Source organism: Passer montanus, unplaced genomic scaffold (genome assembly GCF_014805655.1).
Source record: "Passer montanus isolate IOZ18808 unplaced genomic scaffold, ASM1480565v1 scaffold42, whole genome shotgun sequence".
In the NCBI taxonomy this organism is placed as follows: Eukaryota; Metazoa; Chordata; class Aves; order Passeriformes; family Passeridae; genus Passer; species Passer montanus.
This window is the reverse complement of record NW_024369041.1, coordinates 4533578-4555924: the sequence shown is the minus strand read 5'-3', so window position 1 is coordinate 4555924 and position 22347 is coordinate 4533578. Positions and strand designations below refer to the sequence as shown.

Below are 22347 nucleotides of genomic sequence, written 5' to 3'. Positions count from 1 at the left end.
AACCGTTCATTTTTTCCCCCTCTTTGCTTCCAAATGTGTTAACCTAGATGATGGTGAATAGAACAACCGAGGTATATATAAATATATATATGCATCATCACTCCTCCTCCATGACTTAGTGCTGCTGCATCATTTCTCCCTCCTGTCTGCATTGCATATTATAGGATAGACACCTGCTTTAGATGAAATGAAGTAGCATGTGCTAGAGAAGACTGTAGTTTAGAGACCAGGGCTTTCTGCAGCTGGAACTTAGGGTTTAAAAGCGAGAGTGAAGCATTCTTGGGAACTAACTGCCATCATAAAAGGGCTGTATTACGAGAGATGGAGTTTTCAGGGATTCTCATGGATTTATGGGATGTTCTAAGAGCTGCAGACAACCCTGTCCTGTTGTGCATCCAGGTCTGATTCTAGGCTTCTGCATGACACTTACCTCGATGGTGTCAGCAAACAGAATGATCTGAGAGTGGTTTTACAGCTGCAAAACTCCCAAAGCAAGGCAGTGGCAGCTAGCATGGCTTGCTAACAATTTAGAAATGCATCTAGTTCCCATAAGGTTTCATACTTTGCAGGACTGATGGAATTGCTGCATGTTTTAGCATTATTTTAAAAGGAAGTAAAACTAAAATATGAAAATCAATTGCTGAAGTAATTTTATCAGTAAGACGTCTTTTAATTAGGGTGGTAACTCATGGTGTCTGAACATAACCCAGTGTGATTGCCCACAGTGGGAGACTGGTCCTTATGGTGCTAACCCTTGGAAAAAAAACCCCATATTAATAATTTAAAATAGTCTTTGATGTTATTTTCATTTGCATCTACTTTGAATTTATAAAAATCAGTTAGCAAATATCATTAAATGACTTGTATTTGAACTTCTGCAAAGAATCTATAAAAGATTTAACTTGCAAGATTGACATAATACCAATAACTATATTTTTCTAGTTAGAAGCTAATTTCTTATAAAAGTCAGATCATTGCTTTAATACTTAAATGTTTTGCTGCTGTTTTCCTGGAATAACTGAAAGTTTTGTTCAACTTCTTTTCTTCTAGAATAATTATGTTAATTTTTTCCCTCCTGCATAGCAATGTGATTTTATTTTGATTCTCTGAGATACTATAAATAAACATCAGTGAGTGAAAACTAGTACAGAATTGGAGTGGTGACTTGCATCAGGCTCCTGTTACTAGCTTTTGTCAGTGATGTGCCACCAATTGTGGAGTGCTAGTGTGATATTTTTTAAAAAGTATCTTTTGGTTGTGTTTTGTTTTGTTGTTTTGCAGAGTGGGTTCACTCCCCTCCACATAGCTGCTCACTATGGGAACATCAATGTAGCCACGTTGCTGTTAAATCGGGGTGCTGCCGTGGACTTCACTGCAAGGGTGAGTGTGGAGCCAGTTATGCTCAATTTTGCTTTGTGGCAACAGCTTCTGCACAGAGGTGTGAGAGGCACATCTCCCTCCCCAGCCAAGGGGCCTGACCTGGCTGAGCTGCTCTGTTTCCATCTGGTGTAAAGGGGCTTGCTTTCCCTGGGCTGCTCAAGACCTCACCTCCCAAAACTTCTGCTTTCATCAAAAGGAGCTGCTGTTTTCGTAGTTCCAGCCTTGCAAAAGGTGGGCTGGGATCCAGCGGCACGAGTGCTTCCACCTGTAGCTGTGACATATGGCAGGAGGGATGTGTCCCTGCTGGATTCTCCTCACCGTGCTGTTGCTTCCAGTGAACATCAGGTGTAGTGGTGGAGGAAGCATCTGTGCTTCCACTGCATGCATAAAAGCCAGGTGATTCATAAAGGAAATCTGAGAAACTGATGAGCAGGAAATGAAGTGAGAACTAGGAATGGAGTCCACAGTGTAAGCAGAAGAAAGGAAACAATAGAGGGCAGTTAGAGCTGGAGCAGAAGGAGAAAAACCCAAACATGTATGGATAGGGACACAGCACGAAGGATAGGGGTACAATATGAAGAGCAAGGAAAGGTGGTGGTGCCAGGCATGAGACCAGATAAATAAATCCCAAAACAAACTGAGGATCTGCAAGGCTTTGGCTCACCAAGCCTTACCCAAACAAAGCCAGGGAAGAGATGTGGTGGTGAGCTAGGACAATAGGGAGATAAAATCAAGGGGAAAAGAGTCATTCAAAGTCAAGGCAAATGCTAATGTATCAGTAAATATGCATAAATTGGCCATGAATAAATGTTGTCTAGAAATTTAGATGTTTCCTATTAAATCTTAGTAATTAATGATATTTAATTAATAACTGCTTAATAATGAATATTAAATATAACTAATTAATTTCTGGAACAATTTTTCAATTAAATAAGAAAAAGTAAAAAAAAATCCAATGTAAATTCAAGATTATATTTATGAGGGGAATTATGTCACGTGGATAATCCAGCAGCTCCTCTTCTGAGATTTTGATCATGTGTTATGTTCATTACTTTTGCAAGAGGAAAAGTACTACAACACTGCTTAGAGCATTTGCACAAAGGGAAAAGTGAATTTGCAGTATTCTACTTTGGCTAGTTTGTATGGCTAAAAACTTGAATGCTTCTGTAGTTAAGGCACATGTTCACATTGCAGCAAAGTTTTTATGACAAGCATTGGAAACCCCTTGCTTTGCTTTCACTGATAGCATTGACTTCTGATTTCCAAGTCCTTTAGCTGACCTAATTAGAGCATTAAGGCATTTCATACCATCCTGAGCTTTGGCGTTGCGTATTTGATAAGCCCTAATCACAGAAGCAGGGAAGACAAAAGGGGTCTTGGGTCAACCCTTTCCCACTCAGAAACAAGATTAGGGATTAGCAATGCTACTACATTAGCAATTAGCAGCTTTTAGTACCAGTGCTCTAAATACCATCTGCCTATGCTTGTTTTAATAGAATAATAAGTCTTAGGCTTCAGCAGCTCTGTTTTGGATTAAGGGCACTTGTGGAGAGCACATCCAGAGTAAAAAGGCCATTCTTAGCTCCTCTTCAAGATCTGGACATTCTAAATTCTGCCTCCATTGTTGTCATCAGCAGACAGAGTTCTGGGGTGGCTGGGGAGGTGGGGATGCAGTGGCATCAGCCTGAAGGAGCAGTGGGCTGAGGCTGTGACTCAAGGAGCATTGAGCTCTTGTTTGTGCTTGTGATACAGGGTGGGGGCATCCAGAGAGAGAGAGGAAGCTCATCTCCATCTCTGGCAGTTGCAAATCAAGATAAAGCTGTTGTGACAGAAAGAACTGTAGCATAAATAACAGTAATATGGAGTTGAATTTTGTTCTTGGTGCTTCTCAGGCTGCAGGGGATGAAAACACTGCGCAGGAGGATGGGTTAGGTTCTGGCAGAGCAGTGGATTCATAGGCTAACAGAGCACTTCCAATTATCAGCACCGAGTAGCAGAGCCTTTGCTTGATCCTTGATTACCCAAATTGCAAAACAGGTATTGAAAATGACCCACAGGTACAGCCTGCTCCTTGCCACCTCATTGCCTCTTGTTTTAATTTCTGTAATTCCATCCACAGTCTGCTGCCTTCCCTCTGCTGGAAAGGCCCTTACTTGAGTTGCTGACAATGTGAGATGAGCAACAGAGCAAAGACATGGAAGGGCTGTAACCCAAATAAAATATTACCATATGTACTGTAGCTTTCAGAAGTGCAAAGAGCAAACTTTTAAGACGGGGTGTCAAATGCACTTTGTGCATTTTTGCTTTGTTCTTACTAAATAAATACAAACTAACGCTACTAGTTTATCTCTCAGTTTATGTTCAAACTCTTCAGGAAAGCACGAATTCTAGGGAGGGGTTTGAAGAAGAGAAGAGGATTATGGTAACAAAAGAAGCTTGTGTGAGCAGGGTAATGTGAAGACAAATGTGTGACAAACAGCCATCTGCCACAATCAGTGCAGTCAGGCTGGGGAAAGGTGGAGGAATGTGAATGGATGTGTAGGATGAAGGCAGAGCTGTAAGGCCAAGGGCAAGTGTGGTGAAATGAAGAGCTGGTGAGAGAATACAAGGAAAAGGAGGGCAGGCCTGTGGCAAAGGAGATCTCCTCAGCTGCTGGTTCCAGAGAGCTTCCAAGAAGCCTGAGGGAAGGAAGAGGCTCCAGCAGCGATGGCAAGGAAAGAGATGAGCTTGCTGATGGCTCTCAGTGTGTGGGCAGGATGAGCAGTGGCGCTGTACTGTCAGTAAATGATGTCCCCAGTGATATTCAGTAGCAGCTGCTCCCCCAGCCCCGCTGGTACACACCTGCCTGCCTTTCAGCTGTCACATATTCCCTTGGTCCCTTCTTCCACTGCAGCCAGGGGACAGGCACAGCTCCAGGAGCTCTTACAGGTGTCACCGTGCCTGCCAGCCCGTGTACCTGCTGACTGTAGAGGCTGGGGGGATGGAAATGTACCTACTTTTACAGGTTTGCCCTCCTGCAGCCGAGTCATTGGTGTCAGGTCAGCTCTTCCCATGAGCTGCATTAGCAATTTTGTGTCTGCTTTCTGCTCTTGCCTTGCTGTAAGTGCAGGGAAGGTGGCACAGCAAACTCCCCATTGGGGTGGATGGAAATAATTTCAGTAAATCAGCTTGTTTATTCCACCTATAAACAAGGAGGAAGCTCTGGGAGCCATCCTAACCTCATTCCAAATGAAACAAAATCTCCTTATTCAGCTGGATGTTTGCCATTTTGTAACAAAGCAAAAACAATCATTCCAAATTGCTCGACTTCTTGGGCTCAAACTCAACAGAAGACCTGTCACAATTACTGGCAGGGTATGCATTGCAGGGTAACAGGCATTTTATGACTAATCATCATCCTTTTTCTGTAGTACATTATCGTGTGTCCAGCTTCTCCAAAATACTTCAAATACGTGGTTGCCTCACCATATTTCCCTCTTGCTTAACTGGGAGACAATCACGCAGAAAATAAAGAAGTGGAGGAGGAGAATAAAGGGTAATTGAGGGTGAAGTCGGCCTCCTTTCTTGGCCAGATTAACACTTTAAAGCAATCACTACTTGGGTTTTGAAGGATTACAACACCTCCAGGTACCCTTCTCTTAGCTGACAATGTGATGAATCCTAGTTACAAACTGAAAGATAGCCAGATACCTTAAGTGAATCTATTTTATCAAATTTTTCAACAGGAAAAACGAATTCCTGTCATTTAAAAACTATTGTTTATCAGCCACTTGTGCCTTCAAATCAAACTGTAACAGATGTCTTACCTAGAGTTTTAATGATTTTGAAGGTGTTTTTTGAATAAACTGGGAATTATATTTAGGTAAAAGTTATCTTTTGGGGGTTCACACAGTCTTCAGATAGCCTTTTTCTGTCTGAGATGATCCAGTGGAAAGATCTGTTTAGCCCAGGTGAGGAAATGCCTTGGAAGCTCCACCTGTCTGAGGAAAACAGTGCTTAGAAAGGAAGGATGAAATTCTCTGCAGGCTCCAGAGCAGCAGCTGAGAGAAACCTCTGTGACTCCCACATCACTCTGTGCTTGAGCAAGTGGGAAGATGGAGGTAGCCAGGGAATCCTGTATGTGAAGATGACCTCTCCCTGGGTCTTTCTTGCCAATGGAGATGGGAGGAGCTCGTCACTGTGCCACAAAACTGCATCCAGCCCTGGGAAAGCCATCTGATCCACAGCACTCCTTATCCTAGAGGAGATCTCAGTTCCACTGGGAGTGGGCTTGGACTGCAGAAAGTTTGCTTACTGGAAGGTTAGGAAAGGATTTGGTGATTTTGAGGGTGGTGTGAGGACAACATGCATTAATGATGACCCTGAGGCTGGGAAGCAGAACACCATTAGCCCATCAAAAAGAGCAGGCAATATCTAAGTGACAGTGGCATAAGAGAAAAACATCTTTGTTTCCCCAGTGGTAGTTTGCCATAAGAGCCCCTTTCTCTAGTCTTCCTTGTTTTCTTCCAGGATTCATTTTATACATCTCAACCCTGAAGAAAGTTAAGTGTATAAGTACACAAGAACTAAAATAGCACAATATAAGACTTACTACCATTAAGAAGAGAAGGAAAAAGAGCTGGAAAATTGTGTACTGTTGAGGGTTTCCTGGAAAGCATCAGATTGTGCATTTTTATCTTTAATTTCTGAAACATCTATACAAGCCTCAGTGATCCCAGTAACTGCTACTAGAATATAAGACTTTTCTCTGCAGGAATTCTGCTGTGTTGTAGCTCCAGGTCTGAATTGCAGAAAAATACAGGGGGGAGGATATTGAGTGTTTTAACATTCAACATGTTGATGTTGATGCATAGTTGCGTATGAGAATCTTCAAATGCACACCACAATATTCCCATACCTCCAGGATCTGGTAATAGTGGTAATAACAATGCAGTGGTGCTGCTGATAATTCCAGTATGCAAAACCTACGATTATGCTATTTCCTTAAAAACCTCTAATGCTGGAGGGATTTTCCAGGTTGTTTAAGAAATTTCTGTTATAGCAGTCTGGCTGTTTTCAGCTTCTGTTTTACTCACACAATCTGTGTCAATATTAAGCTCTTCCTAGATCTTGCTCTCATTTGAGGATTGAGAAGAACTGTCTTACTAAACTCCAAGTTAATCTGAACATTTTGGTAAGAGACTGTTCTGGTTTGTTTTAAATCAAAGAAGTGAAATTTGAAATCAGATAAGTGTAATTTTTCTGATTAAAACTGCACTCCACTGAGAGGCTGGGAGAGCTCAGAGGTGGAGGTAAGTTCTCCCAATTGGCAGCAAGAAGAAATGCCAAGTCCATGTGACTGGCAGTGAGTTTTCAGAGTCCTGATGTGATCAGCTGCTCAGTCAGCATTTAAATCAATGCAGCACATGACTAGGAAAGGTTTCCCCTTTGTTTTGTGCCTTCCTTTAAGGTCATTTCAGAGCCCAATATGAAGCTGTAAGTGCAAACATTTACTTTTCTTGGTTATTATTAGCATCCTTATGCTAGTGAGACTCCAGCTGTGATGGGAGAAAGAGGCAATCTCGTAGGACAGCATAGCACACCAGAAACTCAAAGGGAGTTCCTGGTTTTCTAAATGCATTCAAATGGAACCATAGAAGATCTATTTTGCACGGTGATGATTTTAACCCTGTTTTTTCCTTGACTTTCTAGCCATTCATGTGGCTAAATTGCAGTAGAAAGGAGCCATTCTGACAGCTGTGGTGAGCTGTGGTGGGTAACACTCTTGTGTCAGAGGGCAGCTGATCTCATTTCAGCTGGGACATGTTTGGTGGCTCGTTTCTCAACACAAGATAACTCAAAAGTTTTTCAGTTTTCTTGTGAAGCTATAGATAGAGAGCTGCAGCTGGAAAGGCTTGGTGTTCCCTCTGATCAGGAACAAGCACAGGCCACTGACTGTAAAAGCAGGTCACTCCTCTCCCATTGTATTTGTGGGTGTTGTGTGGCTCTGGAGGAGGGCACGAGCCCTGTGTGAGGGGGTGGTGGCTGCAGCAGGCAGTGGATGGAGACAAAGGGAAAACCACCATCCACCAAGCTGTGAAGTGTAGAAGTTGCATGCAGCTAATCCATGGCATTTGAGCTGTGTACAGTCTCAGACGACTTCAGGTCACTTGTCCCAGGAAATCTGCCAAGAAGGAGAGGCAAGGCTATGTTCTAGTTGATTACCCTATGGCCATTTTCTCCATAGTTTTAAATTGCTGTTCTCACAATGATGTTTCATATTCCTTGTAGTATTTATTAACTCACAAATCAGACCTCATTGTGAAGGGGTCTGCCTGAGACATTACCCAACACTGGATATTTCAACAGCAAGGGCAAGCAGCACTCCAGCAGAAACTCTAGATCTGAACCACATATTTTGATGGCAACTTTTGGAAGGCATTTCAGCTTTATTACTGCGGGAAAACATCTTCAAAAATTTCCTGATTTACTATTCTATCTTAAGAACAAAGGGAGGAATTTATAGAAGATCAAACAGATAAAAATAGACTGAAAAGACAGCAGATGCTGTTGGTACACTGAAGAATTCAGAACCTTAAATTTGGTGGCTATTTTGTTTGCTGATACCACAGTTTTAGTGTTAATAAACAACACAAAGTTGCACATATTATGAAGCTTTTTTTATCTCTTGTTTCTTGTGACAAGTACAAATAACTCCATTTTGAGTTCTTTGCTTTACGTTTTGTCATCAGAAGAATTAATGATGGTGTTGTTTGAGGTTTTTTCACTTCTTGGTTTGAGTTCTTAATTGTGACATGGGAGATGGGGAAGGACTATACATATGAAACTTCTAGCTGTGATTCTTTAAGTCTTGCTACAACAGAGTATTGACCAAAGCCAAGTTTCTTGGCCTGAACATCAGCGTGCAATTATTCAAGCATTCAAATAATGCATCTCTTCCTTCATCTGTTTGGAGTCAGAACTCTCAGCCAGCTGAATTATTACTTAGCATTGTTTGCTACCAGTAAAAGCTTAAAAAATAGCTAAGCAGCAAAATTACATTCTGAATAGAGACTTGCCCCCTCTTTTTTCCCCTTCTTTTCCTCACAGTGTTTTCCTGAGATGTTAAGGGTGAAAAAGGTTTAAAGCATTTTTAATTCTTCATCCCTTAATTTTTTTATGAACTGTCTGATCAGGTTAGTAAAGTACAACAAAAACTGCAAACTCCTTCCAAGGGAATTAGTGCTTTTTCCAAGGAAAGAGAAGCTCTTTGGTCATCCATAAGGACAGATATTGCACTGGACATGCAGAGTTTAATTTGCTTGATTCCTCCTGCTCCATTAATTATTTCAGAGAAGCTGTGTGTAGTTGGTTTTCCACACAAAAAATTTTGGTGCAATCACATCCTTTCTCTATCCATCTCTTTGTAATGTGAGCTTGCTGCCTATTTTCAACCAAAAGTAACTCCAGGTTTCAAGAGGTTAAAGACATTAAATTTATATGTTTTTTGGTAAAGACAGGTGATCAGATAGAGCAAAGATGGATTGCTGGCTCCCAAGCTCAGCCCTTATTTGGTGCTGGAGAATTTCCTCACATTTCCAGCCAGCGTGATCGCCCCTGTCAGAAGCTGGGAGAGAAATATGCTGTCCTAATAGTTTTGGTAGCAGTCCAGAAGTCTGAATGTCATTTGAACAGGACTTGGTTTTGAACATAAAAGTGGATATTTTTCATTTTTTCCCCGTTGCAAGCAAACAGTGTCACCTAACCCTTAATTGCTAACGGGAAGTCATCTATTTTTGAGCTGTGTATTTGCCAGCACTCATCCCTCTGTTTCAGAATCAACTCTCCTTCATTCATGGCAGCAGGAGCTTTGACTGGCAAATAATTAGATCCAAAGTGTGGTTATGCCCTCCCTTGTGCTGCACTAGATTCAGCTTAGTGTTGAGATGAATGAGTACCAGACTTCTAACAGGTGTTTGTCTTGCCTTTTGTAATGCTGTCCCTTCCTCCTCCGTTTCTTTCTTGATGCTTGGAAAATGCTTTTCTTCCTGTCTGTGTATGAGGCAGTAAATTATTAGTACTACATTATTTTGATGTATTAATAGGGCACTAGGGTCTGTTAGGCTCAGTTAATCTCTTTAGCCCTTAACATCAGCAAGTAGAAAATGGTGTTTCTTTAATCTAAATTACCTGCAGTACTCTTTACTTGAAGACAAAAAAGTTATTTCTTTTACAAATTTTTTCTTGGGAAAGTAGAATTCATTTCTCTCTCTCCCTCTGACCTCAGTAACATCTTTCCTCCTGGGAAGAGAAAAAAAGAAAGTATCTCCACATAATTGTTTTTCTCCTTTTTTTTTCTGTCCTCTTTGTGACTGGTACAGTAATGTAGTGACACCATATTATATCCAGTGTCAGCTCCCAGTCAAATAGAACTCTTTTTTTCAAAACCATCTCACAGAAAACTTAAGTGATCACATAATTTTACCTCCCTGAAAGGACTAGACATGCTGCACTTTCTGATTAATGTGCTAAGCATCTTCTTGTTTTACTTTGCTTTTTAAAGGAATGAGAAGCTGCCTAGCACACTCATCACTTTGATCCTCTAATGATCATGAATATTGTAGAAAGGATCTCTGTCATTTAACCTTGCTAACATGTATTTTACATCTGTGATAATGTTAATTAGTACTTTCTAGTAGCTGTGAGTTTGCTTCGTAGTGAACTTTGGCGTAAATGAAAATGTAGTTACTGCCTGAGGTACTTGGTGTTGTCATTAGGCTGTGAGTCAGCTTGTCACACCTGAGAGGGGATCTTTTCTTGGTGCTGGCTCTCCATCACTGCACTCACCTGTGGTTGTGAGGCAGTGCTGCTGGGGGCTCTGTTAGCCAGGTCAGACAGCCTCACCCCTCCCTCCCTGCTGCTCAGGGTGCCTTTGTGGTTCAGCCAGCCACAGGACACCGTGTGTGCTGATTTCTGCTGGGTCCCACGGCTGCTGCTTTACACAGCCAGCTGTTTGTGCTGCCCCCAGCTCTCAGGAACACATCCTTTACAATTCTGTGTCTGCATACACCAGCTGCATGCTCTGTTTAGAGCCTTTTGTTTTTCCTTGGCTCCATATGATCAAATACACACAGGATGTGGCCTTCATGCGCCACGAGATGAAGGATTCAGCAGAGCATGAAGAGACGTCCTGGCTGCATCTTGTTAGGAAGTGCTGCCTGTGTGTGCTCAGCGTGGGTTATGTAACTGTCCTGGATGTGCAGCATCCCTGCCTGTGCCAGCCTGCCAGGCAGCACTCAGGGAAGCACACACACTTCTCTGCAGCCCCACTTCCAGCACGGTGTTGCACCCATTAGAGGAGCAAATTGAGTAGGCAAAATTAATGGTGGAACTGAAATGAAGGTGCTTGCCAGGCTTTCAGAGTTTGCTGATGATGTTCAGAAATAAATTATGCTGGCCTCTCATAATTTTTGTATGAGATCTGCAGATATAATGGTTTTGTTTATTTTTCTATGGCTCCTACACGGCCGGTGAAGTTGAGGTATGAATCCTTATCACTACAGGCTCCTAAACAGCCACAGCTGGATTAAATTGCTAAGATTCAGTAAAATTCCTTAAGTTCAACTATTTAGCAGAAGTTGTGAGCTGAGGCACAATCATGTCATCTTACAACCCTAACAACAATTTGACTTTTGTCTTCACGATGTGTATGTTGAGATGCAGGCCAGTAACTCACATGTGAGGCTGAACACAGCTTCCCTTTGCTTTCATGCTCCCAGGGAAACAAGCTGTGTTATGATTTAGCAAATTGGGCATAATTCACTCTGTGAGCAAACCAAAAATGGAATTCATGAAAGACAGACATATGCATATTTATTTTCATGTTGTTTTCTTCCACAGAATGATATCACACCGTTGCACGTTGCATCAAAAAGGGGAAACGCAAATATGGTCAAACTCCTACTTGATCGAGGAGCTAAAATTGATGCCAAAACAAGGGTAAGCTCAAGTGTGAGTGCTGCAAGTGACTGTGTGGAGTGATTGCCTCTGACCTGTGTGTTGCTGTAGAGCTTAAATCATTCATCTTCCCGGCAGCTACTACAGCTGCACTGCATTTATTTTTAATGAAATTATTGCAGTAGGATACTAACATTTTACATCTCTTGCAGCAGCGTGTGAAGCACCAAGGATGGCAAAGCTCAGTCCCAACCATTTTCCATGTTCCCTTTCCAATATTTCATTAGGAGCTGCTTTTATCTACTTGGGAGTAGAGGTGAATGTACAGGAGGATGCTAAAGACGAGAATTCAAGTCAGATATTTCAGAATTGGAATGCTAGCAGGGTAACTTTGAGCTGCAGTGTGTCTTTGCCTTTCACTGTCCACAGGCAGTGTCACAGAGTGTGGTGTGGCTGGAGAGCCTCCTGCAGCTCAGGCTCTGTGTGGGATTTGTCAGCACATGTGTTGGGCACAGGGATGGTTTCCATCAGGCTGACACCTAACTCAGTGCCCTCAGTGACTTAGAAACTCAGTGCATATGGTTATGTCTGACTGCTGTAGTTAAAACCCAGCCAAGCCAGGGATATTTTATTTACTTATACAGCAGAAAAAAAAAAAAAAAGAGAGAGAGAGAGAAGGAAAAAGTTCAAATGTTTGGAACTATATCTGGAACTAGTGGTGCTGTGGGCTGTAAGGGCAGTCTTTGCAACACACTCCTGTGTGTGAGAGGTAACTCTCAAGAGCTGTCCCAGTAACTTTCTGACAATTTTAATTCTCTTGACATACTAATTTATCACCTCTACCTTTTCCATTTTGAATTCAGCTGTATAAGTTCTACCATTCAGAATCATTCTAAGCAAAAGAAATGAATAATCTAAGAATAGTTTTTCCGCAGTTGTTCCTGTATTCACAGGTTTTTGTTTGGTTACTGTAGTCTCTCAGATTTCCTGCAGTGCTTGTTAGGCGCATTTGTGGTTTTGTTCTCTGTCCAATTCAGAAACTGGGTCAATTTATTTTGTCATCTCTTCCTTCTCTCCACATGTTCTTCCTTATTGCTTCTATTTTACCTTTAGTAGCTGATGGTTTATTTCTAAAATGCTTAAGCTTTTTTCTAGTTGGGCAGCATGGAAGAGGTGACTTCTCATGGGTAATGTGGACAGTGGGTGCAGTTCCTGGACTGAAATTCCAGCCTCCTCTGTGCCACACGGGGTACCAGGCTGAGGGGTGTGCTGGGGAGGGACACTGTTTGGTGGTATAACAGATGTGCATTTGGTCAGAGCAGGGGGAAAGGGACTTGGTGGGGGATTAGTTGTTTCCCTCTGCAAGTATTTGTATGGCCCACTGCAGTCCAAATCATTAGGGACCAGTACTTTAAATAGTTGGAGCCAAGTTAGTTCTTTAAGTTAGGAAAATTCGTGCTCTGCTTCATTTCCTCTGTCACAAGCTTGGGGTCAGACGCTGGGATAATTTATGTAACTAAAAATACAGGCTGGGACGGAAACAGGATCTAGGAAGAGGGCAGAAGCATTAACAGCTCCTGAGTCTGGCACAGCTTCCCACTGAGGCAAAAGGCTGCAATGAATGTGGCTCACGAAGCTGGTTTGTTTTTCTGGCTCCCCCCAGAGACTGCCTGCTTCCCCAGGCTCCCATCCTCTCCAGAGGTTAGGAGGGATGTGCACAGCTCCTCCTGCTCGTGCTGTACGTGTGCCACTCTGGCATTAGCACAGGCAGGGTTCCTGGCAGGGTTCCTGGCAGTCGGGGCTTCTCGGGATTTTTCTCTCTGGTTGTGTTGATCCCAAGGTGTGTTAAAAGTCTCTTTTCCCCAGCCTGGCTGTCGAAGGAGTCAGAAGTCTTCAGCTGTCATTCTCAAGGTTGTTTATTATTTCTTATCTAAAACATTCTCTGTCTGGCCTGCCAAGGTCTGTTCTGCAGGTCAGTCTGAGGGGCACTCCCCACCCCTGGGCTGGTGTTGTCTTTTATACTACAAACTACGTATTCGATATTTACAATTATGTTCCAATACCTATCACCTATGTTAGACAGTGACTTTCTACTCTAAACCAATCCCAAAGTGCCACCATCACCAAGAAGATGGAGGCTAGAAAGAAGAAGGAAGAAGGACAGGACAATGCCCTCCATTTTGCCTCCTAGACCCCTATAGTAAAATTCTTCAAAATTTCACCTTTCACCTTGTGACAACTACTGCTATGCTACTTAAACTTTGTGACCTGTAATTCTTCATATAAAGTTGGTAATTTGCTCCGTGGGTTGAGATCAAATTCCCAGGTGTCTTTGGCTTTCTGCCAGGGTCTCCAAGCCCCTGCCAGGATTTTGAGCCATCCAGGGCATTCCAAGGGCTGTCCTGGGTTCCGACAGGGGCTGGGTGAGGCTGCTCCAGGCCACCAAAAGCAAGAGAAGGCTGAGGGGAGCGTGGTGCTGGGTGGAAAGGGCATTGTTTCAGGTTGCCTGCCTGGTTCTCATACTCAATAGCAAAGATTAATTGCTCTGAGCAGGCACAACACATGTTCCTGCTAAATCTCTCATGTTGTTCCAACCTGACCCCGTGTTGTATTCCAAGGCTGAACAATTAAGATATGTCAACTTTGCAGATATTTCTTTTTTTTTTTTTTTAATCACTATTTTTCTTTTCAATGTCCCAGATATAGAATGGGCCTACAAAAATACAGGATGACAAAGGCTCTGGTCATATCCTTTACAACAGCATCACCACTGCTGAATGCATTGAAAGGCAAAGAGCAGCTGAGGCTGTCTTTTCTGATACATGTGTCAAGCCCTGCTTATCAGCTGGATGCCCCAGCAGAGCCCAGCCTTGTGTGCTCTATGAGGGGCAGGTGCTGAATGCACACACAGCTTGATAACAGGTGGGATTTGCATGTGAAAATAAGTGAGTCTCCTAGTGCCATATTTATAAATGTGAGATCTCTCCCTTTTTCCCCATTTTTTCTAAGAGATTAACAGAATTTTTGTATGTAAGAGATAAGCAGATTTTTTTTTTCTGTTAGGATTTTTCTTTATCTTGGGCATTATGATACTATTTATTTCAAAGATTGATTATTGAAGACAAAATATCTCCTTAAAGACAAATGGCAAAGGCTCTGTGTACCCTTATGAAAGGGAAAAAAAAATCTTGAAATTTCTGGTGTCTACTGCTCAGGGGGAGAAACTCTTAGGCCTTTGTTTCTCCTGTTTCATGTCTGTATCTCACCTTTAAATGAGAATGCAGAACATGCTGTTTTGTGCTGTTGACCAAACACTAACAGAGCCAGGATTTGCTGCTCTGACTCTTAGATGGGACAGATTTATCTATTCAGCTGGCATTTTTTGTGGTCTGTTCCTGCAATCCATCCTCTGTATATGATACTGGAATACTCCCCACATAATGCCTTTTTTTTTTTTTTTTTAATTGTCCACAAAAAGAATAGTTTTTCAGATAAATTAAGAAAAAGCCTTTCCTGAGTAATAAGTAAGTTGAGGTAATGATTTCTTTTCCTTAGTCATTTACATGAACATTTGTGTTTGCTGCTGACAGATGGTCCAGGAAACTGCAGTGCTGAAGTACTGCACAAAAGGTTAACATGAAGGGCTAAATCCTTATCCTGTTTCAATTACTGTAAAAGTAATCCAGGAGCTCCCACTTTCTCTGGATTCATTAGGGCTGGGATCTGATGAGCACCATTACATTCTTACACACCTGCACACTGTAGCTGGGACTTGAGAGAACATGTGAAACACATCCCAAAAATGATGTTAAAACTACTTTGAGATTCAGACATGCCTCTTTTTTTTCCCTATTTTAGTTCACGCTATGTTGCATTGTTTATTTTAACCAGCTGTTCATCTTTTCTCTGTTTTCTTTTTGTGTGAGAGATGTCTAGAAACTGGTATTTGGGGCTGGGTACTGAATTCTTAAGGGTACCCCTCAAGAACTATGTGCTGCCAGGGCAGCTTTAATCATTCTGGTTTTTAGCCAAGATTCTGGGCAAAGGCCTGTTAATGCCTCATGTAACATGTTTACTGAATGTTGCCCTAATTATGTTTTTTCTGTCTTCCAGAAAAGACTTAAAAAAGTAAAATTTAATTAGAGAGGTTGATTAAATTAGCTTGATTTGCTTTGGCTGTCTAATACTGTATATGCCAAAGTGAATTTGTGTCTGAAGCAGGCAGCAAGCAAGTTTTAACCTGGATTAACAGTAAGTGTTTATAATCATCATTCTACTGATTTTGCAGCTCAACAACAGTCCCAGCACTGATATCTGCATGAAAACATGTGGGATATGCTCTTTGAAGATGCATCAGATCATGCATAAGCTGCTCCAGAAAAACCACGTGTATTAAGATATGAAATAACTGCAGCAGCACTGCCTTGGCACTCTGAGTGTGCTTTGCACGTGCAGGGAGAGCAAACCTCCTTTGTTGCCCAGAAGGGGCAGATTGCAGTAGTTTGCCAGTGGAGTGAGGAATTCAGGAGACCTGGAGCAGGGAGGGGCAGTGGGACAGAGCCCTGCTGGGCTGAGGCTGTGCATGGAGTCACTCAGCAGACAAACCCTGGAGGCTGCAGTAATGCTTCCCCTGGGAATGTGCTGCTTCCTCTGGCCCAGGGGACAGGAGTGCCTGCTGCTCCTGCCAAGGCTGTGGACAGGCTCTGGGAGCTGGCTCCAACTCTGACAAGCTCTTGCTGAATATTTGCATCACATTGCAGTTTTTACTGGATATTAGGCTTGGTTTCATTGCTCTTAGACCTGGTTAGAAGCTGATGCTCACTGATGTGAGAGCTGTGGTCCTGAGGCTGCTGTGGCTTTGGGAGACAGCCCAGAGGATGCCGTGATGCAAGGGGAATCCTGGGTGAGCATTGACAGGGAAGAGGTAGCTGAGGAGCACAAGGAGGCTGCTCTGTGCTGACCCCACACTGCTCAGGGGTCCCTTAAAGCCATGCATGGGGGAGAGGAAACACACAGCAGCAGAAAGGCTCAGTCTCAGGACAGTTTTGACCCAAGTATAACAAGATCAGGGAGCTACACAGGTACCTGAGTGTCAGTCGGGACCAGAAACAATGCTTAGGTCTCATTTGTGTGTGTGTGTGTTTGAAAGAAAAGCTAAAGCAGGCAGCAGCCCCAGAGATGGGTGTGCAATGCTAATGGGAAGCTTGTACCTAATCATAGCTCCTCCTATTGTCCTCTTGGCTTTGCTGAAGCTGCTCTCAGGCTCTCTGGAGGGATAGATAATACAGATGATATGATTTATCATGTCAGTGCATACTTACAGAGTCCTTAATCTGCAGATTATTGTCATAATCGTTTGTAATGGTTTTTCTGAGCCATTGCAGACTCATATTAAGGCAAGTTTGCTTCCTAATGCATGTAAAATATTTTATGCTTCACATAGTACAGTCTATGCAAACAGTAAATAAGCAACTAGAAAATCTCCTGACAAAGGCAGTGAAGTCTTGCTGAGCTCATAACAATCTGTTTCAATCTCAGAATCTCTTTTTAAAAAATAAGTCTTTCTGGTCTGCATTTTAGATTGCCCCTGCACATTTCTTTACCTACTCTGAGTGTCATGTACCAATTAACTAAACCAGTGAATAGTGTCTTTTGAAACTACCAAAAAAAAATCAGTGCAGCTAAATTGTCTGTCTTGGAGTGTATTTGCTCCTTGCAGAGGGAGACCTGACATCATGTGAACAGTAGCTGTAGATCAGCTGTCCCAACAAGCACCCGTGTGCATTGTCCTGTTGTGGCACACGTGATGCCCCTGCTGGTAGTGACGGCTCTGTGGCCCAGGCTGAGGTCCAGCTCTGTGGCCCAGAATGAAGTCCAGCTGGCCAAGCACGACTGCTTGCTCCTCCTGAGCCACAGAAGCCTTTTCAGCCAGAAATACCCACGGTGGGGTGGGTGCTGTGCTCTGGGAGCACTGGAAGGGTCTTGCCTGGTACAGGAAGATGATCAAATGTGCATCATTCTATGTGAGCTAACCATGGTATGTTGGTGAAATGACTTGGGGAAGTGTTAAATCTGGAAAATGGTCTCTAACTTTGGTGCCTGATCTCCTTGAGTAGCTGGCTTTGATGTACCTGCAGAATGTGATAATTATAGGAAGTAAAAAGAGTGAACAGTCTAATGTACATGGTGATCTTCAGCTCTTGCCTACAGCTCTGTAGTTACCTAGCCTTGCTGGGTTTGGTTTTCCTTCCCATACAAGTTTCCTTTCTTTGGAAGTGATATTTTCATATCAAATGTTTATGTCTGCTCAGTAGTACATGAGATGCCCTTACCTGTGGGACCTACTGGTATAAGAAATGTGCATTACTCATTTTAAACACTTGTGAAGCTATAGGAAAACATTTGCAACTCAGCTGAAAAATACATAATTTGTGGGTTTTGGTATCTTTTCTCTTTGTCTTTATTTAAGTGTTTTGAGCAATACATCTTCCCAGTACTTTATGGGCTGAAATAGCAGGAAGAAGCAAAAATTGCAATAGAATTGACTTGAGAGATGTCAGTAAGAACATTGTGGGCCAAGCTGCATTCATCTTGTGAGAACAAATGACTCCCTGAGTTAAGGGAGTTAAGTCTGAACCAAAATACTTTTTTCATCTATGTCAAAAATATATGCCTTACTTTAAATGCAAGGACATGCACAATGAGAACCATACAAGTTTTAAATGGAAGTAGCAGGAAAAGTTTATCATTAAAAGTCCTACCTGTTATCTTTCATAGGTTTATCAGGAGCAGACAAAAATGTAGAAGCAGGAGAATGTAAGGCTCTCTGAACCACGTCCTCCCTCTCCCTGGCTGCCCTCTACACTCCATGGGGCTTAAGCTGATATTCCAGTAGAGTGTGGTTTAGGAATTACCAAGGAAGAATTTTATAATTCCACATGAAAAGTATTATTAGGGGGGTACCTTGCCATCTTACAGAAATTGAGGGCGGGAGTGCATGTGTGTGAAGAGAGGATGTGAGAAGGAATTTTAGATAATCCCCTGTATAAAAATGATGTGACATACATATCCTAGACAATACATCATATGTGTTTTAAGAGTAGTGGAAGACACCAGAGAAAAGCCCCTTCCTTTGTGATTTGTAAATGGAAAAACCACAGTTTCTGAAAACTTTGACATCATCATTTGCAACAAGCAATAGGATGTTGACTATTACCAAGGAAACTATTCCAAAAGGGGTGTGGGCAGTCTGCCTTGACTCTGGCCCGTCATTCAGCTGGGGGTCTCACAAGCACAGTCTGCACAGTGAGACAGAAGTGAGTCCAACATACTTCCATCACCTGGGATTAAGATGCTTTTCTCATCTCCTGTACACTTGTCAAATTCAGTGTAATAAAAAAGTCTGAGGAGGGTTTTTTTTCCTCCCAGACTAACTGGCTATCCACTGACTCGGATACATACTGACAAATGAGAGACCCAGTTTTCTCCAAGGCATGCAGGCAAAAAGCACCTGAAGTGCAATCCCATCTTTTTCTTGCATGTGCAGTGAGGGCCTGGACGGAGCCCATTGCATGACCACCAATGTGATATGAGTATAAAATCAGTGCCAGACTAAAATCAGATCCAGAATGTGCTCTGTTGATTTGAACAAACAGGTTCAAGCGTTCATTTGCAGAAGAGCAGCGCCTTGCAGGAATTAATGAGCCTCCTGGGACATCACAGCCCTCTACAAAAGTGTGCAAGGCTTCAGCATGTCTGACACTAATCAGTTATAACTCTGTATCCCACAGGATGGGCTGACCCCCCTCCACTGTGGAGCAAGAAGTGGCCATGAACAGGTTGTGGAAATGCTGCTGGATCGTGGTGCCCCTATTCTTTCCAAAACCAAGGTAACTGATACTCTTTCCTGGTGGGATAATCCTTGTACCTTTTTTTTCTTTTTCCTAATGTAATTCTGTATGTCTCATATATTTAAGGGTTTGGCAATAACTTTCCTATTTCTTAGTTATTTAAAGTAACTGTGTGGGAGCTCTCCAAAGTGAATGCCGTATGTAGAGCACGTCTGCATATGTAAAATGTGTTAAATCGAGATATACAAGAAAAGATTTCTGTGCCAACCAAAAAGGCTGGTGTGGTAACCCTATCCCTCAGAATTTCAGTAGCTGAAGAACTCTGTGTCTATCCTGGAATAAATACACGGTGATTACAATAAATCTTCAGCTTGTACCAATTTACCCTAAGGCTAGAGAAGAGACAAGAGATAAAAATAGAGCAATGTCCCTTTGCAGAGACAGCTCATATTTCCTGAGGACTTAGCCTGATTATCCGATTCTCTCCTTTCTGTCTTTCTACAGTTTATAATGCAAAATTCTTCCTGATAACTTCAAATCACCTGCGCCAGGGTGCACAGATTGCTTTAGACCCAAGGGCTGGCATTAAAGGAAGCGCTTGCCAGAACCCTCCTGGCAGTGGTCTCTGCTGTGCTGTTACTGCTGATTTCAAATCTCAGAGCAGCAGCCTGCTTTGCACCACTGCAATCCATGGCTTCCCCATTCGGGGGTGACATTTGGGCTGTGCAGTTTGTTGAGGTTCTTTCCAAAGATAACCTTCCACTACATGTTTTTTTTTTCCTTAGTCTGCAACCAATGTGTTTCAGCAACATTTCTGTTCCGTTGTTATTGCTTTTCTCTCTCTGTCATCCTGTCCTATTCTGTCTCAGCACCCTTCTATATTCTGCTTTTCTCCTCTCTGCTTTTTTTTCCCCCTTTACTGGATTATATTTGGCATTTGTTTGGGGAGGTTGGCACCAGCTTTCCTCTGCTCAGTGAGTCACTGGCAAGGGCTGTCATGGGTAATCTGACAGACAGTTTTCACCCATCCTCTGCATGTGGAATTTCCATGGGCACCCACAGCCCTGGCTGGCAAACTCCATGAGCACAAGAAAACCACAAGGGGCTGTCTAGGACCTTGGGCCACATCTGCCACTCTTGGAGCCTGGAGCTCATTTTCCAGGGAGAAAGACTCTGCCACCCTCTAGGAAAGCTGTTTTTATCACTTAAAGGGGAAAAAAAAAAAAAAAAAAACAAAAAAAACCCCCAAAAAACCAAAACCACGAACCCAAACCACCACCAAAACAAAACCACAAAACCCCCAACCAAACAAAAAACCTCACAACAACAAACCAAACCAAAGGACACCCACATAAACACACACCCTATTTCTTCCATTTCCACATTGTAAATGAAAACCTCTCCTAAGGAGCCACATTTCTTTGTTGAGTGGATGCTGCATTTTCAGGTGCTACCCCTAAGCTGAAGCTGCTGTTCAAGGACTGTAAGTTTTGAATTTGTTGCTCCTCCTAAGCAGACTCACAGAGCCTAGCCCAGAGTTCACTAGACAAAATCAGGCAGATTACATGGGATAGTGGGTTAGAAATTGCCTAAGGCTGAGAGACAGACTGGATGTTGATCTGCAGAGGCTTATATAAACAACTTCTGCAAAATAAGAGCCTCCTCTGGAAGAGGGAGAGCTGTTACATGTTAAAAAGTGAAGAGAGGAAAGTGCAGAGCTTCCTGCATTTCCTTCTGATGTGTTAATTTCTCCACTTTCAGAAGGTGAGCTAGGAAGTAGCTGTACCTCTGAATGGCATAAATGAATTCATTCATTTGGCACTAAACCGCAGTACTGTCCTCTGCAAAAATAAGTGGCTCCATTCTCTTCAAATTAAGTCATATATTATTGGAAATAGGACACATCTTTGAAAGAATTTGAACTTCACAAAGTTTTCTCATGTTATATAAAACTCTTTCAGAATAATAACCAGGCTGCAGTTTGATAGCTATTTCCTGCTGGAGAGGGTTTAGTGTAGTGCTGACCCTTTCTTGTACTGGAAGAACCTTAGATTTATTTTCAGGGAAGGCAGTGACCTAATGGATTATATGGGGGTTTCTACAGGCAAAATGAAAAAGGAATTCTAGTCTTGAACATGCCAATGATTTTGGATGTAAGAAATTACATCCCTGTCAATAAACGTCCATCTTTTTTTTAATTACTGATTTTCCAGACTTCTTTTGCTCTTTGTCTTTTTTCTCACCCTAAAGTTAATGGCACACAGCTACAAACTGAGCTCAGTAATTTTATGTTTATCTGGTCAGACAGCTGATACTTTGTTTCATCTCTATGGTCCTGTTTTGTTTTGAGGTTTTTTTATTTGGTTGTTTTGAGGTATGGTGTGACCTTATGGTCCTTAATGGTCAATATCTTTGATTAATCTTGAACTTCTTTCCCTTTTAATATTTTCTTGGCAATCTTTAAAAAAACAGTAATGTAAGAGTATTTTTGAAGTGTCTCCATCCTAAAGTTCCAGATCCCTTCTTAGGGCCATTGTTGGGTTGTCTCTCACAAAAAGGATATGGGTCTGGAGAACACTCTTACATGTTATATTTTTATTTTGAATGTGGCATTGAAATATTGACTTGTGTAAGGCTATAGAGTAATATCAACTGCAGCAGAACTAAGCCTGGTTTAGGGTATAACAAAATACAATTTTCCAATTTTATATTTGTCTTTTTTATCTTCTTTAGCATCCAGTCTTATATTCTACTTTTCTGCATGAGGTCTGGTTAGATGCTGCACTTCTCTTGTCCATGGCAGATTTTTATCAAGTATTTTTGCTGATTTTTCAAATTGGTTCTGTTTCTTCCTTTCTTTTCCCTCCATGTCAGTCTTTGGTACAAGTGTCTCCTATGAGGGAGTCCCATATCATCTTCTCAATCTCTTACTCCATTAGTAAGCATGGTTTATTGGCTGTTACTGTGAAGAATGATGCTTTTCACCCAAAAGATCTTTCTTATAAAAATAGAGCAGGATGGTGTTTAAAGTTTCATGATTTTTTTACTCTCACCTCTAAAGCATCATCAGTTATAAACTGTTACCAGGAGGACATGGTGACCAAGGGAAATTAATCTTTTTTGTTCTACTGTTAACTACACTAGAAGACAGTGAAAACATTTAAAATGCCTTGCTGGTATG

The 22347-nt window shown here is 42.1% G+C and overlaps 1 protein-coding gene across 6 annotated transcripts in view; it reads left to right on the top strand.

The window, feature by feature from the left end:
• ANK3 (ankyrin 3) overlaps positions 1 to 22347 on the top strand; it is a 339725-nt gene that overhangs the window by 210335 nt on the left and 107043 nt on the right. For all 6 annotated transcript variants that reach the window (XM_039719715.1, XM_039719719.1, XM_039719714.1 and 3 more), the window contains 3 exons: positions 1282 to 1380; positions 11260 to 11358; positions 19107 to 19205. In XM_039719715.1, the coding sequence (XP_039575649.1) occupies positions 1282 to 1380; positions 11260 to 11358; positions 19107 to 19205 (297 nt within the window). The remainder of the gene's footprint in view (positions 1 to 1281; positions 1381 to 11259; positions 11359 to 19106; positions 19206 to 22347) is intronic.